The 13,368-nt window shown below is 38.8% G+C and overlaps 1 protein-coding gene across 4 annotated transcripts in view; it reads left to right on the top strand.

The window, feature by feature from the left end:
- Nucleotides 1–13,368, top strand: part of fes (FES proto-oncogene, tyrosine kinase) — a 46,769-nt gene that overhangs the window by 13,304 nt on the left and 20,097 nt on the right. For all 4 annotated transcript variants that reach the window (XR_008386908.1, XM_053634502.1, XM_053634504.1 and 1 more), the window contains exons 4-9: nucleotides 3,036–3,132; nucleotides 3,481–3,664; nucleotides 5,470–5,607; nucleotides 9,725–9,844; nucleotides 11,747–11,869; nucleotides 12,890–13,079. Coding sequence is in view for 3 of the 4 variants with exons in the window: in XM_053634502.1 (XP_053490477.1) it covers nucleotides 3,036–3,132; nucleotides 3,481–3,664; nucleotides 5,470–5,607; nucleotides 9,725–9,844; nucleotides 11,747–11,869; nucleotides 12,890–13,079 (852 nt within the window). In the remaining variant the exon portion in view is untranslated. The remainder of the gene's footprint in view (nucleotides 1–3,035; nucleotides 3,133–3,480; nucleotides 3,665–5,469; nucleotides 5,608–9,724; nucleotides 9,845–11,746; nucleotides 11,870–12,889; nucleotides 13,080–13,368) is intronic.

Below are 13,368 nucleotides of genomic sequence, written 5' to 3' on the forward strand. Positions count from 1 at the left end.
TTCAGCATCATGTAATGAGAGGAAAAGCCTAATCCTAGAAATATTTCTGAGGTGGTAGAATGCAGATTTTGAGATAGATAGATAGATAATTAATTAATTAATTTTATTTGTCCTCTAAGAGGAAATTTCTTTCCACCATGGGTGTGCAGAAAAACATAAACACAACAACACCATACATATTAACCATCAAAAACAATCACAGACATAGAGGGGAGAAAGGGACAAAAAGAAAACATCAGGATCATACAACAAATGTCAGAGCATAAGTTGGCATCACAATGGCTAATTACCTATGTGTTTAATTCTCGTATAGCCATAGGAACAAAACTCCTACCATAGCTGGCCTTTCTGCACATGGGCAGTCTATACCTGCGGCCAGAAGGTAGGGGGTTGAAATATTGATAAAGTGGGTGGTCTGGCTCATTTAAAATTTTATGTGCCTTCCAGAGCGTATATGAAATGACACAGTCCAATAAATTGGGGGTGGGAATACCAATAATTTTTCACGTTAAATTAGTTATCTTCAAGAATTTGTTCTTATTGGTAACGGTTAGCATATGGAAAAAACAAATGGCACCATACATAAGAACTGGCTCCAAAATACTTCGATACAGAAGGAGAAGCAGACTAGGCTGAACAGAGATACTCTTAATATGTGCATCCAGTGTTAAGTGAGCGTCAAAAACAGCACCAAGGTTACAAGCTTGAGAAGATGGCAATGCCAAACTGTTATCCAAGGTCAAATTCTAATTTCGACCTTTATGAGTAGATGCTGGTGTGCCAACAAGAAGTACCTCTGTCTTGGAACAATTCCATTAAGAAATATCGTGGTGCATCCATAATTTGATTTCCTGCAAACACTCAGAGAGAGTTGTTGAAGTGACCGTTATATCAGACTACGAGTTGATGTAAATTTGCTTATCATCAGCTAGACCATATTTCATAATAATTTGTCCTAGGGGAAGCATATAAATACTAACAAGTATAGGACCCAGGACAGACCCCTGAGGAACACCATGACAGACCTGTCCAATATCAGATTCGTTGTTTCCCAGGACAGCAAACTGGGAACGATCAGTAATCCACAAACTTCCTGAATTGCTCCCTGTTTTAAGTTGTGTTATGCATCCAGAATTGTGTGTGTGTGTGTGTGTATGTTTTTGTAAACTTGGGAGCAACAGACTATGCGTGTTACAGTTTGAGATGTAGTACTTATATACAAATGTAGTTTGGAAAGATGGACACATTGCTAAATTACAACTCAAAATTCTTGAAGTGATTTTAATGATAAGCATTTACACTTTCATTTGATGTTGATAACAAGTTTGTACAGGATTTCGATTACGGTTGTTGAGGCCAAAAATGCTGGATTTTGCTGCGGGTTATCTCAAAATTTTTATTTTTTAAATTTTTTTTCTTTTTTATGGAAAACTACTTGAATTGGTGAAATTGCAACTGCACAAAATTGTTTTGCACCCTCTTTCACAGTGATGTTTGTTGGTAAATGAGATCTTTTAGCTGTACTTGATTCACGTGCGTCGAATACGAAGAGGGCTTTGGCTGAATTCGCGTTGTGATGACGTCATATGATGTATCTTGGCCCAAATCTGTAGAAAATCTGCGGTAATACTTAAAAATTGTAAACTCCTCAGAATATAGTGGAGTTTGCTTGATTTTGCGTTAATTTCTGCGATCGTGAAATTCTCAAGGGACTGGACAATCTCTGTCAAGATATAATCCTTATAATCAAGACACAGGAAATGACCAGATAAACACACAGCCCTTGGTGTCACGGCTCAATTTAAACTGCTTGGTCAAACAACCAAATGCATTTAAGCTTCCAAAGATGCAGGTTATGCAAATGTATCACTTTCATATAGAATAGAAAAGTTCCTGCAGCACAGGATCTTAGTCATGATATAGTTTACATGGTAACTGAAAGTCAAGGGGTACTTCTGTTTTAAACAGTCTACGAAAACTCAATGGAGGCATGTGTAAAAGGTAGAAGGTGTAGCTTGCAACTGATTAAATTTGCGTAGTTTAAGCGGGTCAGCAATTCTGAGATTTTGAATGTAGGTTAGTGTGAATTCAGCTTAAATGAACACGACAGTCCTTTGACCTGTGTGTGTCATACTTGCACTTGTCCAAGCCCGCATCGCTCCACTTTTGTGACTTTTCTTATGTGTTTTTTTCTCTGGATCTAGACTCAAAGAGATGCCCTTTCAAGCATGGTTTCTTGAAAATAAAATAAAAAATAATGCACCTCCTATTTGTATCTGTATTTGTATAAGTTTAGAACACAGTATATGTTCAATCCAAATAATTCATCCTTATTAAGCATTTTTGGAAGGAGTCTCCAGTGTCCGCACTTTGAACCTGTGAGAGGTAAAGCTGTAACTTTAGGTTTTCTAATACGGGAGTATGCATGGTAGAGAACTTGGTTACACTTCTCTGTAACAAGACACGCTGTGTTGGTTGTCTTATAAGCTTCAAGAGAGAGAAAAAAAGAGGCCGGTGAGGGAATGAACGTTTATAGCTGCTCTAATGTTAGTGATAACAGGAACATACCAATGAATGAATGAATGAAAAGTATGATGTGTTGTTCTTTAATTAATAATAAATGTTATTGTAGTATAAGACAGGGTGGTGTGTTGGTGGCCAGACACAAGCACAGTTACTGTTACCACTCTGAAGTTTATTATTTTCCTATTACAGCACAACCTATTATGTTTTTATTTAATAAACATGTATATTTATTGCAGGCTGTGAGATCCAAGGTAATTCTGTTTTCCGAGTTTAACTTGGAAACAGCTGTCTTGCAAACTCAAATGTGATGCAGAATATGGTCTTTTAGGTGTTGTTTTTCTTTTACGGTAAACCGGCTTTGCAGGGCACTACCTTGGATGCCTTTCATCTCGAAATCTGTAAAAACCACAAGGATTCACACTTCCTGCTCACTTCTTTGTATGACCATTCTAAATCAATGCGTGCCTGTCTAATTGATTCTCTCCTCTTGCCCTGTTGTGGAAGGTTAGGTCACCCAAACTGAGTTGGACCGCCTGAAGACTAGTTACAAGCAGCTGGTGCGGGACGTAACCCAGGCCAAGAAGAAATATCAGGAGGCGAGTAAAGGTAGGGCACATCGTTGCTTCTCATTTCCCTTTGCAGCCTTGGCTTCCTTCACTTCCACTCTGAATGCCAAATGCTATGCAAATAGCAAACAAATGCCCAGGGCTCTCACTTACAATTAGAGAAACTGCTTTTGTTCAGAGCACAAAATCTGGAAATGATGAGAGTGTAATTAAACCAAACACGACCCTCCATTTTAACAAGCTTGTAGCTGTCATAAAGGGTGTCCCATACTCCGCACATCATATCTCATTTGTATGTTTTCATGTTAATGTTTTGAATTGTGAAAATAGCCCAGAACTTTCAGGTTCTTTCTCTAAGCATGTCTGCATTTCTCTGTGTCACATCTAGACAAAGATCGTGAGAAAGCCAAGGAGCGCTACATCAAAGCCACATTGAAACTTCATGAACACCACAACGAGTATGTGCTGGCAGTGAAAGCGGCTCAGGTGCATCATCAGCAGCACTTTGGCCGGAGCCAGCCGGCATTGCTTACAGCTCTGCAGACTCTGCAGGAGGAGATGGTGCTCATTCTGTGAGTCAAAATACAATGTTTACATTTGCAGCTGTGCTAGCGCTATCATCGTCCTAGTTCTAATTTAAATCATGTTTATAGAGGAAAGGTCAGATCTTGCGATGCAGTCCGTACAGGATTTTGCAGATTTTTTTTTGTGTGGTTGTTGCAGACAAAAATGCTCAATTTTACTGCAGGTTTTTTTCAAACTTTGTGATGCAGCTTGCAAAGTTTTTTGTGCTGATCTGTGGAAAACTACTTGGATTTGTGGAATTGCAATTACACTGAATTGTTTTGCACAGTCTTTCACAGTGATTTTTGTTGGTAAATGAGACCTTATAGCTGTAATGATGATCGATGCACGTGCACCAAAGAGGGCTTTGGCTGAATGCGCATTTTGATGATGTCACATGCTGCGTCTTGGCCCAAATCTGCGGTAATTTATAAAAACGGCAAGATCCTCAGAATATTGCAGTTTGCTTGATTTTGTATTCATTTCTGTGATCACAGAATCCTAGAGGGACTGTGCAGTCATGCATCTTGCTGTCTGTCTAGGTGTGCTAATTTTATTTATTAGTTCTACCACTTTCTCCATAGAAGCTACATGAATGCTGTGTGAGTAGAGACATGAATAGTCACAGAGGGATTTTGGATAATGGGTATTAGGTCTTATTCTTGATGTCACATCGGTTAAAGTTTAGATTTTAGATAAACTTATTGAAGCCATGTGATACTAAATACCTATTTATATTATATATTTATATTAGATGTAAAGTGAAAGTAAGGTAATGACACATAAAAACCAGATTAAAATACAGTAACAAAGTAACTGTTACTCCATACCTACATTAAAAAAAAATATTTTTCCTATTTTTTCACGACATATTACTTTTATATTTACTATATTATCTACTATTCCATATAATATATATACGCACGGTGGCTTAGTGGTTAGTACTTTTGCCTCACACCTCCAGGGTTGAGGGTTCGATTCCTTCCGGCCCTGTGTGTGTTTCCTCCCCAGTCCAAAGACATTCATTGTAGGCTGATTGGCATGTCCACATTGTCTGTAGTGTATGAATGGGTGTGTGAATGTATGTGTGAATGTGCCCTGCGATGGATTGGCAGTCCATCCAGGGTGTACCCTGCCTTGTGCCCCATGCCCCCTGGGATAGACTCCAGGCGACCCTGTGTAGGCTAAGCGGTACAGAAAATGGATGGATGGATGCATTTTGACATACAGCAAATATATTTGGAATTTCTTTGCTAAAACATCACATATCTTTTCAGTGTATTTCTTCCATATAAAATATTTACTATAGATTAATACCATACAGTAAACAATCAATTACAGTATCAGTTTAAAAACCCTTTTTGAGTGTGATAATGTTCTTTTTAGCTGCCGTACACATCATACAGGCCTGTTCATAAAGAAACATGCACCTTATGTGTAAGACCTTCAGTCTTTGTGAGGATAAACATGCATTATGCTTGAGAATAATGCTTAGGGGGAATTTACTGTGGCTGTGAATGACAGCCATGTTTCACAACAGATATTCCATATTTCACAACTCATGTTCGTACTGACATTTTTCACTTTTGCTTTGGCCAAGCTGTTGAAATTCAAAGAAGTACACAAAGCTCTTAAAATGATTAAGGTTGCAAAATTCTCATGAGAACCCCTTCAAACTTCTGCTATTTTTCTTTCTGACAGTGTGTCGTTAGCTCACTGTCTCCCATAAGACCAGGAAAAATGAGAAGTGGTCTCTCTGCATGTGTCTGAGACTCCTTAATGAGCAAAGTTGTGATTTTTTTCCCCCCCACAGGAAGGAGATTCTGCAGGAGTATTTTGACCTGTCCAGTCTGCTCCAGGATGAAGTGGTGTGTGTTCATAATGAGATGGCCAGTGCCCTCAAAGCCATCGAACCACACCGAGAGTATGAAAGCTTCATTCAGCAGAACAGGTAGAGCTTTGTTCTGCCCTCTGAGTTCCTCTGTTTACTGTAAATTTATTCAGCAGGACTAGTCAACCTTCACCAATTAGGAACTTGGTTCAATGTTCAATTTGTACTGTTTTCAATGCTATTTTCTAGTCAGGGGGTTTTTCACTTCATTGTTAAGGACTGATAACAAATAGGCTTATAAAATAATGTTTGAGTGTGTACATGATATACTAGTATTTGTACAGCATTAGGGTTTTCATACGGGTTAGGGTTTTTGTGCTCAAATAAATAAAAAAAAGTTTGAAACGTGGCAAATTTTAAATAATCCTTTTTAAATGGACTAAAAGCATTTTCATACTTTTCATAGTACTGCAAGTAGTAAAGCTTTACTTGTGTATAAATTGAAGGCACAAGCCTTCAATGCAAGTCTTGATGGTGCCACAAAGACATTGTGTGAAAATGGCCAAACGTCAAAGAAAAGACAGTTGGTGGCGTATATATGGTGGTGTGCCAAGTAGTTTGTATTGGTTTCCAAGGTTGGTATTGGTCACAATGACAATACTGTCCCAAAATAAAACCATCAGACTACAACAGACAAATGAGACATGGTTGAAACCAACAGGGACATAAAACCAGAACACGTGCAGAGACTAGAATTGAAACAGAACCAAAATGAAAACAAAAACATTAAAGCCACGACACTCTCATGTTAATGGTTACTGACATTAACTCGATGTTTTCACTGGACATTCTTCTTGATATAATGTGCTACTATAGACAGTGAGTTTCATTCCACACTATCGTCATTAAAGTGCACCTATTATGGTTTTTTAAATATTACCTGTCATGTAGTGTGTTATAGTGCTGTATGGGAATGTAAAAACGTCTGCAACATTTCAAAAATCATCATGCATGACAGACGGTGCTATTGACTCCCAAAAGAAGGAACCGATTCTGAACAGCTGAAATGAGTCATTAGTAATTACAGACTTACTTCCTACACAAACCTACTTAGGTTTGTAACAAAATGCCCCACCTCTGGTCTTCATTGGCTGCTCGCTGACAACGGTAGACCAATCACAACAGACTGCTACATCTGACCAAACAGAGCAGAGTATGCTCTCTGAAAGGAGGAGTTTAGAAGGAATCCTTCAGAACGGATCATTTAACGAGTCGTTTGTGACACTGTGGGGGGAAAAAGGTAATGCTGCAATTTAAATTATGAGCACATTTAAAGTGTTTTTGACCTTGGATGCATGTAAATCTATTGTATGAGAGCTTTAAAACAAAATTAGACACGTTTCAAAACTATAATAGGTGTGCTTTAAATGATCCATCCAACTCATTCCACGTCTCAGTCCAGTACATATACACCAATTTCTATGTCACTTATAATTGCAGTTCTTGATATTTGGAGGAGACGGGCATAAATTCTTTTGGTGGAAAGCTTATAGTCTTGTACTGAATCTATGTGAGCGATTTCTGAGCTCTGCCATAGGTTTGCACCCCGTCCAGGGTGTCCCCTGCCTTGTGCCCCGAGTTCCCTGGGATAGGCTCCAGGCTTCCTGTGACCCTGTGTAGGATAAGTGGCATAGAAAATTGATGGCTGGACGGATCTGTGGGGCAGCTTCAGATAACTCTTAACAAAACAAATAAACCTACTTTTCTGAAGCAAAATATATTTCCTTATTTGCATGTATTTCAAACAAAAGATTACCTCCAGAAGTGAAAAAAGAGAAATTCACATTTAAAGAGCGTAGTGCAGGAGCATTGTGAACTTTTTTTGACAGCTGCTATCTGAAAACTAACTGAAAGCCATTATCACATGGCCCATAGCTCTCTAACACCCTTATCAAGGCGTGATATTTACTGCATGAGAAAAGCACACATGCAAGGTTTCAGACATATTCATGCGGACGGGCTGTTTTTACTACCGCATTTGTTAAACTGGTGGTTTCCTTTCTTTAAGATGTGAAAGTATATTATAGCCAGAAAAAAACAATTTTGGGCAAAACCAGATTTTCCATCTTTTTTTTGGCTGCTTGACAGAATTAAGCTACTGTGCAGTGACATCTAATGGGGGTTTTCACCCCCCCAGACAGCTTCCTGGATGTCTATCATATGCTCAGTGACAGTTTGTTGCATTTGTGCATAGAGATATAAACATACAGACGGAGTTTTCACAAGCTCACACTGTCGCTGAAGTGCACGCAAACACACACACACACACACTCACACACACACACACACACACACACACACACACACACACACACACACACTAGAAAGACACCAAAGCTGTGAAATATATATAGCCTAAATTTTGGTCTGAATTATACTGGAAAAAATGTGATCATCTACATTACTAGAAAATGCTTGATGGTATGAACACTGTGTATATAAAGAGAATTATAAAATCATTAATGCAGTACAGTCACAAAAAACATACTATCATTTAAAATGCTGTTCTCACATATACAGACTGATAGATGGCTCAGCTCAGGGAGGTAAACAGTCTGATAGCCGCAGGGACGAAAGACATGAGAGAGACCGCTGAGGCATGCATGGTCTGCTGCCGAGCATAATCTGCTGTGCATTCATGGTCCCCTGGAGCAGATTGGATGGATTGCTCATTAGAGCTAAGCACTTAGCCAGTGTTCTTCTGTCCATCACTCGTCTCCAGAGCTCTGGCACTGAGGCAGCCTTCCTGAGCTTGTTTGTCTGTAGGTGTATTGAGAAAACAGTTTTCTTAAAATATTTGTGGAACCTGCTCTCCACCTAGTGCAGGAGGAGAGAGTTACTCTAGTTGGAAGAAAGTGAATATTAAAAATACATATAAAAGTTATTTACTGCCTTGCTAATTTAGAAGGCTCAGTGTCTTGAATCAGCAGTGATGTGTTCTGGCCTAGGCAAGGCCTCCACATGTGTTTTAGGGCTTACTGTTGGAAGGAGCACTGAATTTTGTGTTTCAACATATTGTAGATAGTTAACAGCCATTGACTGTACACTGCCAGTCAAACATTAATGAACACGTTATATGTTATTATTTTTATTTAAATGACCTAATCCTAAATAGTTTCAAATGAATTGGTATAAGTGAATTGAGAAATGTCGGAAATTAATTTATTATTTTACTGAAACGAAAATCTAATCAAAAATGGCCCAAATCTTTATCACTGTAATTGCACACTTGTAGCACACCACATATTTTTTTTTTTAGTTAATATTAGCAGTGTCTATTAGTCTTTTATCTATAGCCTTGGCATATTTACCCTCCAAGTCTGCCAGCCTTTAATAAAGCACTCATTTAGACTCACATTTGGATCTGAGAATGATCAGTTAAGAAGTTCCACAAAAATGTCATTTATTTCCTATCATTTTGTGATCCATGACACTAATGGGTATTACGTCAAGAATAAAACGTGACCTGCTGTTATAGAAGAATAATTAATGACCGGGTGGTTTGTTGCTGATGTGAAGTCAAATCAAGTGTTTTATTCTTCTTATACCACAGCAATTTGCCAATGCTAGCAAAGTTTTGTTAAATAACGACACATTGTCCGCTTTGTCGTTTATTTTTGCGTTTAATGTTGTGGAATGTCCATGAAACAAATCTTAGTTTCTTTTATTCCTTGTGGTATGTCAGATATAAAGAGTCCTACTCTTACCAGAGTCTATTTTTGTTCTCTCTTCAAGATAATAAGGCAAAAAAGCAGATTGTGATGTTACAGAGAAACTACAAAGATCTCCATCCTGACGACTTTACTATAGCGATCACTGACTGTTAGAAAGCGCTGACACCTAAACTGCTAAATAAATGTCTCCTTACAGAATACCTAACAAGGAATCCACTTTAAAGAGCATTAGCTATACAAGTCCCTGTGTATGTTGTTACTAGAATTGAGAACATATTAGAACGAGCTTATGTAATACAGTATAAACATGTCATTTGCACTGCAGATTTGAGAATTCAGCATTGCTGTGGTATAAAATAAAGCATTTCACTGGCCATGTATATATAACAGTGTGGTAAACATCATATGAACTATTTATTATGATTGAGCACTATGAGTAGGATTAATAAACTGCAGGTTACACTGATGTTTGCGTGTGTGTGCATGTGCGTGTGTTTCCGCAGGTCAAGAGTGGAAGTACCAGCGTGTGTGGAGTTTGACAGCAGTCTGTTGGAAGATACTGAGCGTTTGAAGCCTGAGGAGCTGGAATTGAATGAACTCACTTTGGAAGGAATACAACACCGGTGTGTACTGTCTCACTTACTTACTGCAGGATTGTGGAGTCCGTGAAAGCCAGCTTAGTAATCGTAGTCCATCACACATTACTGTGCATTGGCATAAAGTGTATACAGTATAAGTATGAATACGTGTGCACTATATATATTTAATATAAATAATAGCACTACACCTTGGCGTTTATTAGTATGCACTACCCACTATGCTATGAACATAATGTACATCAGCACACAGTATAGACTTGAGTATGCATTAGCATGCACTACAGACAGTATTATGAATATTCTTGTATTATAGTAATTAGTGTACTTAGCATGTTGTGGCTGTGGCTCAGGTGGTAGAGCGGATTGTCCACTAATTGCAGGGTTGGCGGTACTATCCCCAACCCCTCCACATGCCAAAGTGTCCTTGGGCAAGACACTGAACCCCAAGTTGCTCCCGATGGCAGGCTAGCGCCTTGCATGGCAGTTCTGCTGCCATCGGTGTGTGAGTGTGAATGAGAAATAGTGTAAAATGCTTTGTAGAACCGCTAAGGTTAAAAGGCAGTATATAAGTGCAGACCATTTACCATTTGTGTACTTACTGTGCACTATTCAGTGTGTGTTGCATCAATAATACACTTTAGTGTACATCAGTCATTAGTGTGCATCAGTGGGTACCATATATATTAGTTTACTTACTGTGCACAACACATTGAAGATCATTGTGTACTTCACATTAGTTCATCAGCCTTCACTGCAGACATTAGTTATCATCAGTATCAAGCACATTCAAGTACTAAGTACGCACTACATACTTAAGTGCACATGGTTTGCACTTGGTAAATGGTCTGCACTTATATAGCGCTTTTATCCAATGCGCTTTACACTGTGTCTCATTCACCCATTCACACCAATGGTAACAGAGCTGCCATGCAAGGCACTAACTTGCCATCTGGATGGCATCTGGTTCAGTGTCTTGCCCAAGGACACTTCGGTATGTGGAGTCATGTGGGCCAGGAATCGGACCTCCAACCCTACGATTAGTGGACAACCTGCTCTACCACCTGAGCCACAGCCGCCACATCAGTGTTCACTAGACAGATTAGTGTGTTACACAGGGGACACTATTTGTATATCTACCCGAGTTTAGAATTTCAAATATCTGTATCCGTGCCTGTATTCGGATTTAAAGTCAAAGTTGGTGTGGCCTAAACTGTAAAGAAAATATACAAATGAACCCTACCACTATCAGCACTGTCAGCATGGTCTGTGAATTCTGCCTCTGAAAGTTCCTCAACCTCAGCTGCATAACTTGTGTTCATTATTTGACTCAACTAGAGATGTGCATTAGACTGCTTTTTATGCACTTATTATTTTCGTTTGGCCATGATATAGTCTAACAAATTTAGTTGGTACAGTATCCCACAATATGACAAACTAGTACCCTAATTTAACCCATCATGACCCTAACTAGGCAGTTACTAAGGATGAATGAATGAATCCTGTACATTCATGTTAATGAATCTGTTGTTTGTTTGTCGTGCAAACAAACCTCACACTTGTGTGACTTTTTTTTTACGTCCCATGGGATCCAAGTCCCGATGCTCTCTATAAAAAAAAAACAAAAAAAAAACGAATAGTGCATTTCCTATTCATGTTTTTAATTGTGTCTGTTTAGAACACATTATCTGTTCATTCCAATTAATGTATTTGTATTCGGGTATATCCTTAGTGTGCTTCAGTCAGCATTTTAGTGCATTTCTTGTTTTATATTACTGTAGTTTTATTGTTTTATCATCTGTTAGTGGCTCCATTGCCTAAAGAAACTATATTAATAATGTAGTGCCTATAATCGAGTATTAAAACAATGCAGTTGTATCCCCTCTGTGCAGTGACCCTTTCTCATGCTCTTCTCTCCTGCTGCTTCAGGCTCACAGCTATCGAGGAGGAACTTCTCAGCATAGCAGCGAGTCTGGGAACACAGCAGGCCACTGTTAACCAGCTGGAGATGGACCTGGAGGCTGAAGAGAGTTTGGACAACTCTGGCCAGAGGTGAGCTTTCACTGCTAAGCTGTGTGAATTTAAGGAAAGATTTACTCATTTACGCGAAAATAATACATTAGTCAGAGGAATTCGTTGTGTCTTAAAAGAGATTTGAGGTTCCTCTCCCCCACAGCGAAGAGTATTTTCATGAATATTAGTTGTATGGAGTGAAGTGCTGGGCTAATATATTGATATGTCTTGGTTTATATGCCTGTCCAGCACTGTTACTGCTTAGGCTACTGCTTAGTTTAATTAGTTAATGTTGTGTGTAATTAACTCTGTAACTCTTACTGCCATCAAACATCTGTCACAGGCTCAGTGTGTATTCAGGCATATATATATATATTAGAGAGCCAGATGATGAGGTGAGACTATGTATTATGCTGTGAAGTAACTTGGCTGTTGTACTGGTCCTGCTTCTCCAGGTTAATCACTACAAAGTTATTATTCATTAAGATCAGATAACAGTAAACAAGTCTGTGACTAGGTAATTGCCCTGAATTATTCCACAGTCCATCTGTGCTGCCACCAAAACCATCAGTCAGATATTTTTCAACACCCTGTATTATTCCACAAAATATTTATTACAAAATAAAAATGGTTTGGTGACTTGAGAAATGATTGTGTTTTGTTGGAAACAATTTATATTTAATTGGAAAAGGTATACTATCTTACAATTTACATTAGCACTGTCTATGAGTCTTTTCTATGGGCTGAACTACACTCCAAGTGCCCCTCCATTTAATAAAGTACTTATTCTTATTAGAATCTAAGAGCAGCCTGTTTAATAACCATTGATTAGCATCTATGCCCTTCATTCATCTTCATTAGCCACTTTAATCTGGTCAGGGTTGTTTTGGAATCCAGAGCTTACTTTGAGAACCCAGTCCACACATAGCAGCTGAATGTTAAGGGTTCTGTGTAAAGGCGCAAGAGTGGCTCTCTGACAGTCCTGGGATTTGAACTCAAATCATTCTAGTCACTATTGCAGAATATAAAATGCTAATGTACTACCATCCCTTTAACCAGGGTGTACCAGTTCAGCAAGCGCAACGCTCTGGAGGACAGCAGGCAGCAGGTGGTGATATCGATGGTGGCACGTGCCCGGCTCGAGGCCCAGCGCAGGTTGCTGGCTGATAAGCTGCAGAGCCTCGGCAGTAATGACGCACCAACATTGGGCCTGGATGATGATCGGATTTCTCTCAACTCCAGCACCTCTGTAAGTCAGTTGACTTTAGACAGCACAGAAACACTAGGATTCTGTGAGAAGCCTTTGACAGTCTGTGTGTTGTGTTTTTGATAACCAGGATTTTTATGTGTGAATAGGATTGAAATAGTGGGTGTACATTCACATGAATTGGAATTGTTTTCTTTAATCCAGACATTTTTCAAGCATTATGACAAGGCCCATTATTCAAATACCATTCTTCAAATTTCTGACCAAATCTGCTATTCCAACAAAGACACAGTCATATAGGGATTTTGTAGCAGTAAACAAATCCATGATA

Source organism: Ictalurus furcatus, chromosome 10 (genome assembly GCF_023375685.1).
Source record: "Ictalurus furcatus strain D&B chromosome 10, Billie_1.0, whole genome shotgun sequence".
NCBI classification, from domain to species: Eukaryota; Metazoa; Chordata; class Actinopteri; order Siluriformes; family Ictaluridae; genus Ictalurus; species Ictalurus furcatus.